This window comes from Serinus canaria, chromosome 1 (genome assembly GCF_022539315.1).
Source record: "Serinus canaria isolate serCan28SL12 chromosome 1, serCan2020, whole genome shotgun sequence".
NCBI lineage: Eukaryota > Metazoa > Chordata > Aves > Passeriformes > Fringillidae > Serinus > Serinus canaria.
The window spans coordinates 20891714-20908393 of NC_066313.1; the positions used below are offsets into that span (position 1 = coordinate 20891714).

Sequence of the window (16680 nt, forward strand, 5' to 3'; positions counted from 1 at the left end):
ACAAAATTACTTTGTTCAGCGCAACACAAACCTGTGTGAAAAGCCAAGCCTTGTTTATCACATAGGTTACCTTCAGGATCAGGTGAAACTTAAAGAGCTTTGGCAGATGCTTGGTTCACACTCATTAACTTCTCTCTGGCACTTACAGACTTGGCAGAACAAGGGGTAACTGGACCTCAGATTTTACCCAGAAGTGGAAGCACAAGAGGTGAACTATTTCACAACTCTGTTTAAACAAGTTCCTTGTTAGGTTTGCCTGTCTAGCCCACAAGTATAATAATTATACAACCTGTGCTCAAAATGAGGCTGCGCGTGACTTAATAATACAATAATCTTTTTTTAAAAGAGAAATCACCAACATCTCCAATATCCATCCATCTATTAATGTTATTTTTAATTCTAAATTTCCTTCAGATAGGCCGAGGCAAAAGCGTTACTTAATTCTCTGTACAAGTATATGTACAGCACCAGGAAACACTGTGAGACAGCATTCCAGTGCTGGCTAACATGTTCTGATATGCAAAACCACCACCAAGTAAGATTAAGTTTTCTTACACTCCAGATTCTTTCCAACCTGTTCCCACATCTGTTAGATAAAAAGAAAGTTTAAATGGAGAAGCACTTGAATCATAACAACCATTATCTGACAGACCTCTCTAGAAATCATCTTGTACCAGGAGAAAATGAAATTTCCAACTGACAGACAAAAATAGCTATTGCTAGGATGAAAACTTGGGAGAAAAAAGTGCTAAAGCCAACCTCACTCAAACTACTCAATTTTTATTACTTTTCAGTGGAAACAGTGAAAAGCATGTTACCCTGGATTATGAAGCTCAGTGTGGGTCTCTAATAAAAGGCTTCATTGCAAAATTGCTTTTTGACTGAGTGAAACAATGGCTTCTTTATTAAAATATTTTAAAGACTCCTGAGGGAAATGCAGAGGGCTGAAATGCCCTCAGTGAAAGGTTCATTGCCATTCTATGCACTTCTGCTGTGTAATGTTTTACAAGCTGGGCTGCTCTGTGAATGGGGAGAGTTTGTTCTCGGCTGGCAGAGGCAGCTTGCATAATACCAGACAAGTTAATTGGTAACAAGCAATGCAGGAGACCTTTGTTCCAAGTGCGACACACACAAATTCCACACTAAGCACATTGATGCTTCTGAGAGTTACTCATTGACATGCTTTATTAAATTGCTTGGACCAAAAAGGACTAGTTTAACAGAGCTACATCCTTCTGATGTCTTCCATCCTAAACTGTTGCACTTTAACCTCAGCCCATGGATCAGCTCATTACTGGTACAGAAGCACTTCCAGGGTGGATGATAGCAAGCACCTTGCAGCACACTTACATGTCCAGACAATGGCAGTGGACAGCCAAGGAGGCAGCAGACAGGAAAGGGCAGGTGGCAGCCAGCAGAGTGCTTCAGTAACAGGAAGTGGTTATGGAAACGTGTTATGTTGTGTTGTGTTCCCCCCTCCAAAGCAACTGCTCCCCTGTTCACCCTGAACAGCTTGCTAAAATACCACCCTGCCCTCAGCCTCCCTGAAAAAATAGAAAGGGAAAGGAAAAAATAAGACATGCTTCTCCTGGCATGATCTGGAATGTCAGACCAAGGACAGCTAGCCTCTAGCAGGTAGAAGTCACACTGCACCAAAAGCTTAAGAGCAGTACAGCTCTTAACACTCAGCAGAGCATTCAGTTTATACCAAGTCTCCAAGTCTGAGGAAAACTATCACGGTTTTCACTGTCCACAGCACCAGCCCAGACAAAACACTTCTGCTGAACTGCACCATCCAGTCACCGCTCACTGTATATCACCTCACATCTCCCCAAGGCCGGATCCAGGAGGCTGAACCTCCAGTGCCAGAGCTGTGGGAGTCTCTGTCCAGCAGATCACCCTAGTTGATCTGTCCCTAAGTGATATACTTGTTTGCTTTAATGCCCTGGGAGCAGTAAGTCAGTCTCTCTGGTGGCAAGGTGGAGCAAAGAAACAAAGAGCTTCCAGCAGTTTGTTGTACAGTCAGCCAGTCCCCAGCCCTACACCTGAACACCAGTGTAGAGCTGAAATTCAAAGAAGCGATAGGGAAAAAACCAACTGTCATGACAGCTCTCTCAGGAGACAAATGAAACTCAATCTTTGATAACAGCAAACTCATCCCCCTTTGATAGGGATTTTCATGTCTGTGAGTGCCACAAATAGCTCTGAGGCAAGGGAAAAGGCCAGCAAATGATACTCGAGGACGTCCTCACTCCTGCCTGTCTGGAGAGCTGCCCGTGACGCTGAAAACTGACACGGTGCCGATGCCCAAAGAGGAGCCTGACGCACCCGGCGGCCTTGCGGTGGCAACGCGTAATGCCAGCTGAGAGTGCCCATGGGGACACAAGACTGAAAAGGCAGTTGGCACATCCCCCACTCCCACAAAAATATGCTTGAGAGATCACCCCCCCCTGCAGTTCCACTCGTAGCCTAGCAGGCACATAAAGAAAGGCACGGGTAAGCACACACCCGCAGCAACTGTCACGATATTGTCCAAGGATTAGTCACCTAATAACAGCGTCGCCCTCGGCAACGGGGAGAAGGTGTTTCATCCAGAACTCAAGTTTTATCCATCCCACAACAAATCCTTTCTCATGCATGTTTGGCTCAGGGCAGCACCTTCTGTGTCTAAGTACACACAGACACACAGACACACAGACACAGACACAGACACAGACACAGACACAGACACAGACACACACACACACACACACACACACACACACACACACACACACACACACAAACATATGTATGACTATTAAGGACTTGGTAATTATGCAAAGAAACCCCATGAAACTGACTGATTGCCCCAGCACCATGGCACAGGAACACAAAGCCAGCCTGGGTGGCTCAGCAGGCTGCACTGCAATGGAGAGACCTTTTAGGTCACCCAATATGTGTGCATTCTATGATCCCCAGAGTGATTTTCTGCACTGCAAATGCCCTAATGGAACTGCTCACACACACAAAAAACCAAACCCCAAAACCTTGAAATGCGCAGCAACAAGTTACAGGCAGAGTGTACCAAACCCCAGAAATTCTGGTTTTGTTATAACTGCAGTTCTGGGCCACCAGTTTTTTAATTATGTGGTTTCCTGCATAATCTGAAATATACTGAGCCACTTGAGACCCAGGGAACTGAGGTGTGTACAGCACCACCTCCTGTGGGAAATTTTACTCACTGTAGTTTCAGTGATGTGAATAAGGCCTTTATGACTGATTTTTAATTTGCCTTCACTTCTTTAAAGAGGGACACTGACTGTGAAGTCTAGTAGCCACAATACTTGTATCACTACTTTGATTAAGAACTATTCCAGGAATGATGAATTTTAAGGAAGCTTCTTTTGCCTAGAAAATGATGATTCATCAGAGCCAATGGTTTGCAAGCTTCTATTTCATCAAGATATTTATCAGAAACGTTCCTCAGGTCAAAAATGGTGAGTTGAGAAACATAATCATCCTTCACCACATGTAGAGGACACATCTCTAGTCAGTGAAACAGAGCAGCTCCTTGGCATATATGCATGGTTCAGTCCTCTCTCTACCTGACTCAGAAGGAACATGAAAGCAGGTGAGTACTGTAATTGCTTTCTCCAAATAGTACCTGCTTTATACAAAACAGAAAAAAAACTTGATGAGAGGTAGAGCTGTACCTGCTTTAGATGTGGGAAACAAATGCAACTGCCTGCTCTGAATGAATAACCAACACAACATCAGCTACTGGTCGAACCTTCAGTCATGAAACTGCATCATCTCACAAATACTCCATTGCTATCAGTCTCCCTTCTCTACTCTTCCTCCTTTCTTTCCTCTTCTCATTAAAATGGGAAACTGATGACAAGGCTGAGAAAACAGACTGTTCTGAGCTATTTGTGTCTTCTCATTGTCACTTGTAAAAATACATTTTGTACTGATAAGAGGACACACAAGTCTATGAAGTGAGTAAGTGCCTGACCTAGTAAGTCAAATAACTCATCTAAGAGATGAGGGCAATATTCACATTCCTGTATCACTAAACTAGGAATAAAAAAGAGCACTTAAAGTTCTGCAAATGAAAATACACTGATTTTACTACTGTGACTAGCTGCATTTAAGGTTCAACTGCATCTCCCCTCCTTTCTTGAGCCAAAGTGAGTTATTCATTAACTCTGATATTCTTTAGTCACTGCCTAAAATGTGAAGTCATTTGTAGAACAAAGACAGAAGTTAAGGGTCATACTGGTGGGAGCAAGTGCTCGTATTTGCTTTTGGGGTTGGTTTGTTTGTTTGAGGGGGTTTTAAGATTAAAAGTAAACTTTCCTTTTTTCAGATCCATGGAAAGGAGGTCTAGGAGAAAAACTGAAAAATTGCTGTACTACATTATTTAAGTACAGTGTTCTAAACTAGGTGCACAAACTGACCCTTACTTGGTTAGTTAGTCCTTGCTGTTCCCAAGACAGTGTTCTGTCTCCTTTCACCAAGTACTCCTTAGTCATGATTTTGAGAGAAAGGTTACAGCCTTGCCCTTCCTAGTGACAGTCAATTAAGTGCAAAACACCAAAGCCACATAGAGTTTGGCTATTAACTTCAGGAAGCATTTTATCTATTATCTAATTCTCAATTACCTAGCTCATCTCCTCTAAGAAGTCTCCATTATTGACAATGAGACAGCAGTTGCTATTGCAAATTCTTCAAATTTCACCTAGATCTGAAACTGGGTGATGAAAACTGAAGAGAAAGGTGGAAAAATCTTAAGATAAACAGTGTCTTGCACTAAAGGTACCAAAGTTCTCAGGAAGTCACCAGTGTAGTGTGTTCCCTTCTACAAGGGAACATGCTTCTGTTGTGCTTCCATAAACACTATGCATTTTAAGACCCATCACAAAATACTTGGTCAACCAGGGATCTCCCCTTTCCATCTCCATTTGGTTCTGGAAGTTCACAAGACACAAAACCAATTAAGACACAAACCAACCTATTCAGCTTTCCATACACAGTGTCAACAGCAGCAGTTCCTCCACGTTTTTTCCAGGAGCCCTTGGGCATTGCAGGCCCTGCACACACCCTGTGTGCACACAGGACATGCAGCCACAGCAGGAGTCAGGACTGTGGCAGGGACATCTCATAAGCTGCTTCAGCACTAACAGTGAAAATACTCCACACACCAACCAACAGGTACAATCAAGGCTTTCTTTGTACAAACTCACTGTGCTCAATTCAAAACATTCACTGCTTTATTTGCTCACTAACCAACATTGAGTGATGTCCTTTACAAATACAGGCTTAACCTGAGCTGTTACAGAAGAAACTACAGATTGATGAACAGCAATATTCTGCACACAATTATGCCTGTGGTAAAAAAATATCTTAGATCCCTTTCCCAAAAAAATACAATCAATAAGCTACTGTTAAAATGATCAGACTGCACCAGGAACTGCAAGGTGTGTAGTCAGAGTAATATCAGATCAACAACTTTGGTTATGACTGAGCTGCAGGATTTGAAAGACAAACACACGTAATGGAAATCCTTGAGAAAGAATGCCAGCCTCAATTTTTGTTTTGGAGAAGCAATTCTTGCCTCACTTATAGTAGCTCTAAACTCAATTTAGACAACCAGCAAAACATGCTTAACACCAATGTAAAGGCAACAGACAGTGGAAATTCAGATGGAGTACTAATTACTCTTTGAGTGTTGGCCCGTTTGATTTTTCCCTTACAAGCTGAGCCTTTTGTTCTGTTGCCACTGGAAAGCCATGGCTGAGGAACTTCAGGCATGTGGTGAAAAAATACCTGTTTGCTTGTATAAACCCTAAGGGAAAAACTAAAAATTGTCAACTTTTAATGACATTTTGAAAATGGTCAAAAAAGCTGCAACTTTGTATACTGGTTGCCATCCTCAGTGTTGAATTTCACTAGTCTGTGCCTTAAACTAGATGGGATTTCCTAGCAAAAGCGCTTTAGCCCACAGGTTATTTCACAGAGGGAGTTGGAAGTTAGCTCTTCCTCACTCCCCCATAAACCCACCATTTTGGTAATGTAAAATTATCTAAGTAAGACAGCACTTGCTAATCAATAATTCTGCTATACCTGACAGCAAAGCACTCACAAATACATACAGACAGCAAAAAATAAGCTGTGCATGCACTGGAAAAGCCTCTCCATTGACACAGAGATACATCCAAGATTACACACCACTTCAACCTCCTGCTATGGACCTTAGTTTTGAGGCACAGAATTAAGTGAATGAGCTTGTTCTGGTTTTCATAGTGAGTACTTCTGTCTTTAAAAATTCCTGCAATTTTTAAAGATTCTCTCATTTTATTGGACTTTAAATTTTGGCATACAAAGCCAGAATCAGATAATTAGTAAGTTAATACAGAACACAGGAAATATTAACTGATGTGCATAAGTATGACTGTCTACAAATAAACCTAGGCCCTATCTGGAGGATTTGAATCCCTAGCGCCTGTAATATTCCAAGCTCCACACAAGTTTACTGTAGACACAATCTAGTTCAGGAGTCAGGGTGGTCACCCAAGAAAGGGCTAAGAAAGTGTCGCTGCAGAAGCACTGTCAGGTACTGATGTTCAAACCCAAGGACACATTCAGACAGAGAGAAGACTCTTGAGTTTCAATCCATTGAATACTCCATTGTACTATATTCATTCAAGAAAACTGCATGGATTAATTTTTTTACAGTACTGAGTCAAACCCCTTAATAAACTCTCTTTTTGTGTCTAGTCTGGTCTACAACACAGCTACTCTACATAGAAAACACTTACTGGCTTGAAAGAGTGTCAAGGGAAGCATTTCACTTTTCAAGTTCCTGTGAGAGCATGTTTGCCTTGCAAGCCTTACCTCTAAAAGTCCATCTTCAGGCAGGTCTGTGCAGTGAACAGCATTCTGAATCTTGTCCTTCCCAAAGACAGCACGCAGAGTTCCAGGTCGGAGGTGACGGGCTAATACCTGTTGAACACAAACAAATCAGAAGACCTTTGTGAACCACACTGTTCATTTGTATCATGGATGCAAGAGAATCTTATAACGTAAAATATTATTATGCTATTAAAATATGTGTGGTATATTAAAGTATGTGTAGTACACTGTAAAATAAAACATAGATTGAAAGCAGCCCTCAGGAGAAGAACCTGGGGATGTTGGTGGACGAGAAGGTTGACATGACCCAGCAACATGCCAATTGTATCCTGGGCTGCATCAAAAGCAGCATGGCCGGCATGCTGCTTTTGGAGGGGATTCTCACGCCTGCTCCACTCTGGAGCAGAGTGAGAATCCTCTCCTGGCATTCTGCATCCAGCTTTGGGGTCCCCAACATAAGAAGATCATGGACCTGTTGGAGTGAGTCCAGAGGAGGGCCATGAATGAAGCACCTCTCCTGTGATGACAGGCTGAGAGAGCTGAGGTTGTTCAACCTGAGAACTCTCCAAGAGAACCTTAGAGCAGCCTTCTGGTACCTAAAGGAGGCTATAGCAGAGCTGGAGAGTGACCTTACTAGGCAGGATAGGCAATGACAGGGCAAGGGTGAATGGCTTTAAACTGAAAGAGAGCAGGTTTAGAAAAATACTATGAAGAAATTCTTCACTTTGAGAGTGGCAAGACACTGAGATGAGTTGTACAGAGAAGCTGTGGATGCCCCATCCTTGGAGCTGTTCAAGGACAGGTTAGATGGGGCTCTGAGTAACCTGGTCTAGCAGACGGTGTTTCTGGCTATGGTAGGAGGGTTTGGAACTACTTGATCCTGAAGATCCCTTCCAACCCAAACCCAAATCAGAATATATGATTCTATAAAAAGAGAAATTCCAACCTGTACTACACACATAGACAGCTGCTGAAAAAGACATGACCACAGCTCCAAATACATGCTTGAAATTGGGCCAATCAAGCCATGTTGGGTGGCATACAGGACCCTTCATATTGCAGAAACACCTTACTGGTACTTTCATCAACACAGTTAGCTCATGTTAAGACCTTTGCAGCTCTCAAGCACTGGATGTGCTGTCTGTGAGCAGACAAAAATGTGCTGCCTTGCAGATTGCTTCCCTTAGCACGGAGCTACTTGCTTCAGAACATGACATTTGTGAAGTCCAGTTGCTGAACCTCCTCTCACTCTTCTCCTTAGACACTGTGACTAGTGCCAACAACAGATCCCCTCTAAGGATCAGTCCAGACTCTACATCTTTCTTTGTTCTTTGAAATTAACATTTCAATACTCTTCTTTATCTACAATGCCAAATACCTCTTAAGCTTCTCAGAGGCCTATTTACTACAGCGGATACTCAGGTCCTGAGATAATATTCCTCCCTACATTTTACTGTGGTATTTCCCTAATACCCCGGAGGACTGCCTTCGTTGGCTCTGCCCTCCACCATACTCTTTCTTTCAAGCCACCATGAAATCCTGCTGTACTTCTCTGCACTATCACCTAGCACTGTGGTCTCTTAACCTCTTTCCTACTCCACCCACACACTTGGCCTCTCTTCCCAAAACCCTGGAGGCTCTTCTCCAAGATCTATCTCATGCACTGTGAAATTAACTCAAGTTTTCCCTCCTTAAAACCCTTTGGATGTTCTCCCACAAGTGCCTGTGAGGCAACCAGCTCACACTACAGCTACAGAACGAGGAAAAGAACTCTTTCTTTGCCAACAAAGCTTTCATCAGCCCCTTTCTGAATAGGCACTGGGTACATTAGGGTGTAATCACTCTGGAAGTGGTCAGTGCAGTTTCACTGTGCCACTCCCAGGTGTTTGTTTCAGTGTCACAGCTGGAAGTTACTGTTCCCACAACTGAGTCATCAAACTGGATTGTCGAAGCATGTTTTAATTTTCAGTGTCAAATGGGTTTGAATTGACTTAATCAGTAGCTCTTAGCTGACCTGGAAAACCTTGCACAGGTACAAATGAAAACCAGTCCATGATGCACAGTCTCTTCTGGGATGGCAGTGAATGTTTTAAGCTAGTTCCAAAAGACCTCACTAATAGCATTATCTGACAAACAACACCCTCTGTCCACTTTCTAGCTTCGCCCATTGTTTATGTCTCATTACCAAACTAAGACAATTGGACTTTAGCTCAGCAAGTCCCAGATATTTTCCTGTCATAACAATTAATGATTATTATGGTCTGTTACCCCCCGGAAGCCAATTAAACTGCTTTAATGCTTGGGGTGTGTATAACCCAAAACATGATATGAGGAGGAGTTTCAGTTCCTCATTGTTACTGTGTGTACATTACAGGTTATAGAAGATCTTTTTATATGAATGTCAAGGACATTTGAATAAGACACACTCAATATAAAATGAAGTTTGCTGAAGAGGAAAGTTCAAGAGTTTCACTTAAAAAAAAAAAGCCCCAAGAAGAAAAACCCCCTCTTCTTCATGGTCCTCATTAAAGGCTTGAGATAAGGAAGTCTGCTGGAGAAACAAAAGTCACATGCCAGTTAACTACAACTATGTGACACTTTAATCAGGCCTTCCTTCAAGCAACCGTTGATTGCAGTAACCACTAGCTGTCAGGAAGCCGGCAACAGCACTGGAGCTTTCAATCATTTTAATGAAAGTTTCGGAATACTAGAAAAAGTGGTCATGGCTATGAAACCTTTAGAAACAATTTAGGAACAGCACAAGTCCAAAAAGCTACAGCTTGGTATTTTATATTCTGTTTACTTCCTATCCATCAAAAACTCTTTTGCTAAAACTGTTTTGTCCTCCAACAGATCCAGAAATGCTGCTTCTTATGAAAATTCCACAAGCTTTTCCTTGACTCATCTTCCTCATCAAACCCACTTTTCTTTTTTAAATTCTCTTCTCTCTGTTTTTAAGAGCAGCTATGGTCTCTTAACTTACCATTTGTCCTAAGCTGTCATTTCTACTTCACAACTTAATGACAAAAGACATCGTGTTTCTTCCTGTGAACTCACTCTTTCTTACTAATGTGGGCAAAAGCTCCTGCTGTTGCACTGTGCAATCTTCTGTTCTTCCTTCCATTTTTCAATGCAGGTTGCTCCACATTCTAGTGCCCTCCTGAAACTCTTGCACAAAGAGGGATGCGTTCTGTTCTGCCTGGAATTACACTGGGACAGAACTGCTCAAAGGTAGGTCCTTCAGCACTTTAAACTGTTAAGACCTGATTAATAAGAATCTAAATAATCTTTCTATAATCTAAAGAATCTAAAGAAATAAATAATCTAAAGAATCCAAAAATCTTTCTTGCCATTAGTTAGCAACATGTAACTGTCTCAGCTTACATTTACACAGCCAAAAAAAGTACAATAATTGTCAATTCCAAAGTTTTACTATTCCACTGCTTTCTTATTACACCACTGAGGAATCATGAAGAAACAAGGTCTCTCTAAATGACGGAGATACAAAGAGCTGTACAGCTCATATATTTTGTCCTTGTGTATGTATGGCTGGAAATCTTGGGAATGTTTCAGGGAAGAAGAGAGTTCATTAAGGAACTTACTGCTCATAGCAAGTATTAATACACACTCTTCTGGTCCATGACAGGAAGCTTACCAATTGTTTTATTTATAGAGCCTCATCTGTCTCAACAGGGGAAATACAAACAGTGGGCTTTGGGTTGGTTTCCCCATGCCCCACCATCCCCTTTTAAACCTTTTTCCTAAGCTTTCGGCTGAGTCTAGTTTCTGGAGTATGCATTTTGTGCAACAGTTTTCAGAATTTTTTTAAAATGAGTTGAGAGTAGGATGATGGAGGAGTTAACAGCAGCTACAGCTCTGGCATATGCATGAGAGGAGACTGATATGTGTGCGCTGGAGCTTCACGTGCATGTGCAAAGAGGGATGACACAAAACTGGGACCTCGCACAAGAAGACACTGTCTATGGCAAAACAAACCAGGGCAGCTGTACCAAAAGGCTTCAGCCTCTGGTCTTATTCAGCAGGTTATTTAATCACCCCTTACAGCTGGGCTTTGATCTACAGATAGTCCTTTGAAGATCCTTATCCCGTGTGACATACAGATGCATATATTTCACGTTTATCATGTAACTGTGTCCAATGCAGCACTGCCTGCATGAAGTACCTAGCACATTTCTAATTTTTTTCTATTTCTACACAAGTGAAAGGAAACAAAAATGTCACCGATGCCAGTAATATGTCAAAATCAAACTGAAAACATCATAAACATATTCATAAGCAAAGCTCATTACTTGCTGTTCTCCAAAAGGCTGTGTTTTTTTCATGGGCTGGATGGAAGTTAAGTAGAATAGTAACATGTATTCCAGCCAATACTGCAGATTTCAAGAAAATTTGGCCACACTGTGCTCAGCAGGTTCCTTCTTTTTTGCTTTCAGATCAGCAGCATTCAGAGAATCTCACGGGCTGCAACAGACTGCACAGATACGTCTACACTCTCATAAGCCATTTTCCTATTCTAGCTGAGCCCCGGCTGTGCCCCTGTTCCTTGATCTTCTCGGCATTCCTCATTCATCCCCTTCTGAAGGCTTTGTGTTGACTTGGTCTCACCACCTCTGCCTTCCCCACCCTGTATTCATGAAGCTTCTTGCTCCTGCAATTCACTATGCTCTGCTGCTGCCAGCAATGAGATGGTCCCTCTCTCCATTTGAGGGTGCCACCCACTCCAGAAGGCAGAGCCAGCCTCAGGCAAACATCAAGTGCCTTTCTCCTCATAAGGACCAGCTATGCCCTTGCCAGGAGAACAGAACACACATTAACTGTGAACAAATAAAATAATGTAAATTCCACCATTCACCTTGGAATTCATCTGGCTGACCTTCAAGCATTGTAAAGTCTACTGCCTCATCCAAGCAAGACACCTGAGCTTCCTCTGTAGTGCATAAAAACAATCTTAAACAACATTTGCAGCAAAGCAATTATGGAATCTAAGGAAGGATAAGTGCCCCTCTCTCTCTCACATCATCATAGTTCTTCAGGTGACTTTTATTTTCAAGGCATTTTAGCACCAGTCATATCAAATACTGATGGTTGCAGAAGGGAGCTGGACAAAATACTTGTTGCTACAAGCCATCAGCAAGAAGTAACAAGACAAAAGCAGTACAATCTTTGTCATACAAAACAGGATACCAGACAAGCATCTCCTGCAATGGTGATCGAAGCTACAAACACTTTAACACTACTGTTACTGTGAGAACAACCTCAGATCACTCCAAGAGATTCTTCACAAAAGTTCTCATCCAAAGACAAATGCTTAGGTGTCAAAGTGAAATCTGCGGTCATAGGTGACCTTGTGAATGATACCAAAAGGGCTAGCTTGCCTTGGCTTGTGTCACATGTTTTCTTTGCAACTCATACTCCCTCCAAACTCAAGCCAACCACTTGAGATGTGTGCTTCCTGATTTATCTCAGCTCTGCCCTGGTTTGTGTTGCTCAGTTTCATGCAATAGGCTCTTGGAAATAAACATCAGCTGCTGCAGAATACAATTTTCTACTCTTGCAGCAATTTAAGGTCCAGTTCATCATCCCTAAAATAACCCTTCTGTCTCTATTACAGAGAAAAATTACCTAAGATGGTGGTGCTGTTGTTGAGTAACACATTTTCTCTTTGTGTTCCACATGAGCTGCAGCAATGTAATGTACAAATACAGAGTCAGTATCAAAGGCCTTACAGAGACTTCAAGGGAGACAGCGTAACCTGAAAGTGCTTTTGTACTTGCCAGATATCACAAAAAAAATAATCAAGCAAAAGTAACCTCCTTTAAACACACACACTAAACTCCCCTCACCTTTTCATTTTTATCACAAGCCAAACTCAAGAACCTGGAAAAGCTGCAAAGTCTTTATAATACTTAGCCTAACCATCTCTCCCCTTAGCACTGCACACTTCATTTACACTTCCAAGCTGTCTTCTCCTGGCTGACAGGAGAATAAATCACTTCTTGTCCATTCTGACAAGGTTCTCATATTTTTAACCGAGCCAAGTCTGTGCGTACATAGTTCTGTACATGAAAGAGGGTGGCTGTAAAGGTTTGTTCAGCAAATGAATTGATCTGATCCAGGCAACAGTAATCAAATTTTCAATTGCAAGGCCTATAAAAAGTGCATGTGAGGGGAAACTCCTTCCAAAAACAGTTTTGCAACAGTAGCAGCAACTTCTCAAACCATAGCTTATTTTGTAAGCTTACTCTTGTCTGACTAAAAAAAAAAGATTAAAAAAATCCGTCTACTTTTCTGTTTATTTTAAAGTCAGCCAACCTCCGTACTACCAGTCTGAAGCCCCATGTCTTTCAAAGTTTTGTTAACAGACCTAAAATTATATTCCATGCTCCAGTGTTGGCAGTTTTCAGGAAGCCCACAAGTCTGTGTAAGTTGTCATACTGTCTCCTCCTCATCCTCCATCCCCTCAGGCACTTTGATTCTCTCTGTTTCACTCCCACACCTTCCTACCACTCCTCCTCCCTGGCGCCCCAAAGGTTCTGCACTAGCTCTCTGCAGGTTCTCTGCTGCGGGCAGCAAGCGTGGCACATTTGCCAGCCCAAGACAGTATTTTCACTGCTCTTGGTGCTTCTGGTTGGTGTTTAAGTGATTCTAATGATCCTGCTCAGAAAGTTTGTGCATCTGTCTACCATTGCCAATGTGCTGAACTTGGGTAGCCACACGCCTGAGTTAAGTGTAAATTAGAGTGGATGGTGAAACCTTTAAGGTAATTGAGAAACCAAATACAAGCTGATCACAAAACAGGAACAAAGATAAAATATCCACCTTGTCCCATTATCTGGGTGCCATAAGGGATATTTATGTTACTTGACAAGTTAGAAAAAGAAAATATTTAACAACCGAAAAGCAACTAACCCCACAAGATATCAGAACATGCAGTTTAACTGTAAATTTCATTATGAGATTGCTTTAAGTTTTAAAGGTGAGATGGTCCTACTGATGCTTTTCCAATGCCTTCCAAGGCATCCAGAATATCATCTATTTATTAATTCACCTTTAAAATAAGGACAAACACACACTAGGCTGCAAAAAATATTTTTAGATTTTATTAATTCAGATTAGCAAAATATGTGAAGGACCTCCAGTAAAAGTCACTACAAGACTGCAAGACATTATTTTTCATCTGCAGGTATTTTGGCTGATTTTTCCCCAGTAAGAAGGGATTTTTCCCCAGAAGAATAATTACAAATCATCTTTTCCTCTGATTTTTTTTTTTTTTGAGCTTAAATTCTACATTTATGAAGCAGTCTAGGTATTGGAGCTTTACACTTTGCAAAGCAGAAAAAAATGCTCTGAAATTCTACTGAGACTTCCCAAGCTGAACCAATTTTGGACCATTCACTTCAACAGAAGATGGAGATGGATTGAAAGATAAAATTCACATGTCTGCTGCAAACCCCAGAGATCATTTTAATTTGATTCTTAGCATCAAATGAGAGATGTTTCCACTTTGTGCCCTAAAGCCTCTCCAGTGCAACCTTGGAGGCAGGAGTGCTGCCATCTTCCTACACAGTTGTGAGCAGCCCTGTTCTGATGGAAGGAATTACTCATTATTTGTGTTACAACTACTTTTTAAAAGCCCCTGCTCTGTTCAGGACTAGCTGTATTAGACAATGTGCCTATACATAATAACAGGTGGTTCGTGACCTGGAAAACTCATAGGAAAACTTATAGGAAGAGACACAAAGAACAGAAAACAGCAGCATGGACCCCATTTTCTGGAGTGGGGAAACCAAGACAGCAAGACAGTAATTTTCCAGGGGCACAAAAGAAATATGTAATTCACAAGAATCACAAGTTCAATGTCTAACTTTCAGCTCATATCTTTAAAATCTCAGATCAGTTCCTTAACTATTCTCTCTCCTTGATGTAATGCTTTGTAATTCCTGGGTAACACTCTGATGATAAGCCACAGTCTGCAGAACTCAGACCATACCAGGCCACCTATGGGAACTTGAGAGCTGCCATGGGAATATGAAGAACTGCTGCTTACCCATCTTCCACCCTGACCACATTCTAGTTCCTTGATGTGGGAAGTCAATGGAAGCAGAGAAAGGAAAAACTTCCTATTAGGAGTATTGAAGGGAAGTCCCATTAGCACATCAGATGCAGTCTATCATACTGTAAGTGAAAGAAGCTGATAAAAATTCAGCTCAGGTGGCCCTGCAGCAGAACAGAGAATGTCAGCTGAATCAAACAGACCAGCAAGCAGCACCCCAAATTATTCAGAAGATTCTCAGAAATTGAATTAAGCATTTTATATCCAGCTTCTAAAATGCTTTTGTTTAGTTAACAGTATCCCCAGGCAATGACATCAGTGATATATACTGAAAACTACTGCTGCAGTTTTTCTCACAACAATGCTAAGGCTGGCTGCCAGCAGTTGATGAGACGAGGAAGAATAATAACAAGAACAATACCTCAATACATCATCATTGTAAATGTGAAACCAGACTACTAGTTTTTGTTACAGAAGGGAAGGCTTAGGCCACAGTATTTATTTTCACCTACTTTGAAGCCTTCATTAATGTAGTTCAAACAGAAAACTTCAGATACAGAATAAGCTGCCTTGGAAAGGAACCACAAGGATCATTAATACAACTCCTGACCTGGCACAGGACACCCCAGGAGTCACACCATGTGCCTGAGACCATTGCCCAAATGCTTTTTGAACTCTGTCAAGTGTGGTGCTGTGAGCACTTCCTCAGGGAGCCTGTTCCAGGGCCCAACCACAACCTGTATTAAGAACCTTTTTTCTAATATCTACCCTAAATGTCCCCGGACACAACTTCAGGCCACTCCCTCGGGTTCTGTCACTGGTCAGCACAGAGAAGAGATCAGTGCCTGCCCCTCCTCTCACCCTCCCAAGGAAGCTGTAACTGCAGTGAGGTCTGTCGTCAGTCTCCTCCAGGCTGAACAGCCCAAGTGACCTCAGCCACTCCTCATACGGCTTCCCCTCAAGGCCCTTCTCCATCCTCATTACCCTCCTTTGGACACTCTCTAACAGCTTTATACCCTCCTTATGTTGTGACCAGAGCTATACACAATATTCCAGGTGAGGCTGCTCCAGCTCAGAGCAGAGTGGGACAATCCCCTCCCCTGCCCGGCTGTGATGCTTAGCCTGATGCCCTCAGGACAGGGTTGACCCTCCTGGCTCCAGGACACTGCTGGCTCAGGTTCAACTTTCCATCGACCAGGACGCCCAGGTCCCTTTGCAGGGCACTGTTTTCCCCATTGCTTTCTCATTCGCAGTCTTTCTGTACATTCAGGTTGCCCCATTTCAGGTACAAAATCCAGCACTTTCCCTTGCTGAACTTCATACGGTTGGTGATTGCCCAGCCTTCTCATTTATCAAGGTCTCTTTGTGGGGTCTCTGCCTTTGAGTCCTCCCAGTCCAATATAATCTGCAGACTTGCTCAGTATCCCTTCCAGCCCTGCATACAAGTAATTTATGAAGATGTTGAAGAGCAGAGGGCCAAGGATGAAGCCCTGCAGAACCCCACAAGTGACAGGTCACCAGTCTAATGTCACTGACCTTTGTGCCCAACCTGTGAACCAGCTGCTCACCCATCCTATGATGCGTTTATCTGGCTGTATGCTGGACACCTTGTCCAGAAGGATCCTGTGAGAGATAGTGTTGGAAACTTTACCAAAATCCAAAAAGATTACACCAGCTGGATTCCCTTGATCAATGGGGTGGGTCACCTT

At 42.3% G+C, this 16680-nt stretch overlaps 1 protein-coding gene across 1 annotated transcript in view; it reads right to left on the reverse strand.

Annotated features, from left to right (window-relative positions):
• NME7 (NME/NM23 family member 7) overlaps positions 1-16680 on the reverse strand; it is a 90937-nt gene that overhangs the window by 8232 nt on the left and 66025 nt on the right. The window contains exon 11 of the mRNA XM_030235146.2: positions 6880-6987. Within this exon, the coding sequence (XP_030091006.1) occupies positions 6880-6987 (108 nt within the window). The remainder of the gene's footprint in view (positions 1-6879; positions 6988-16680) is intronic.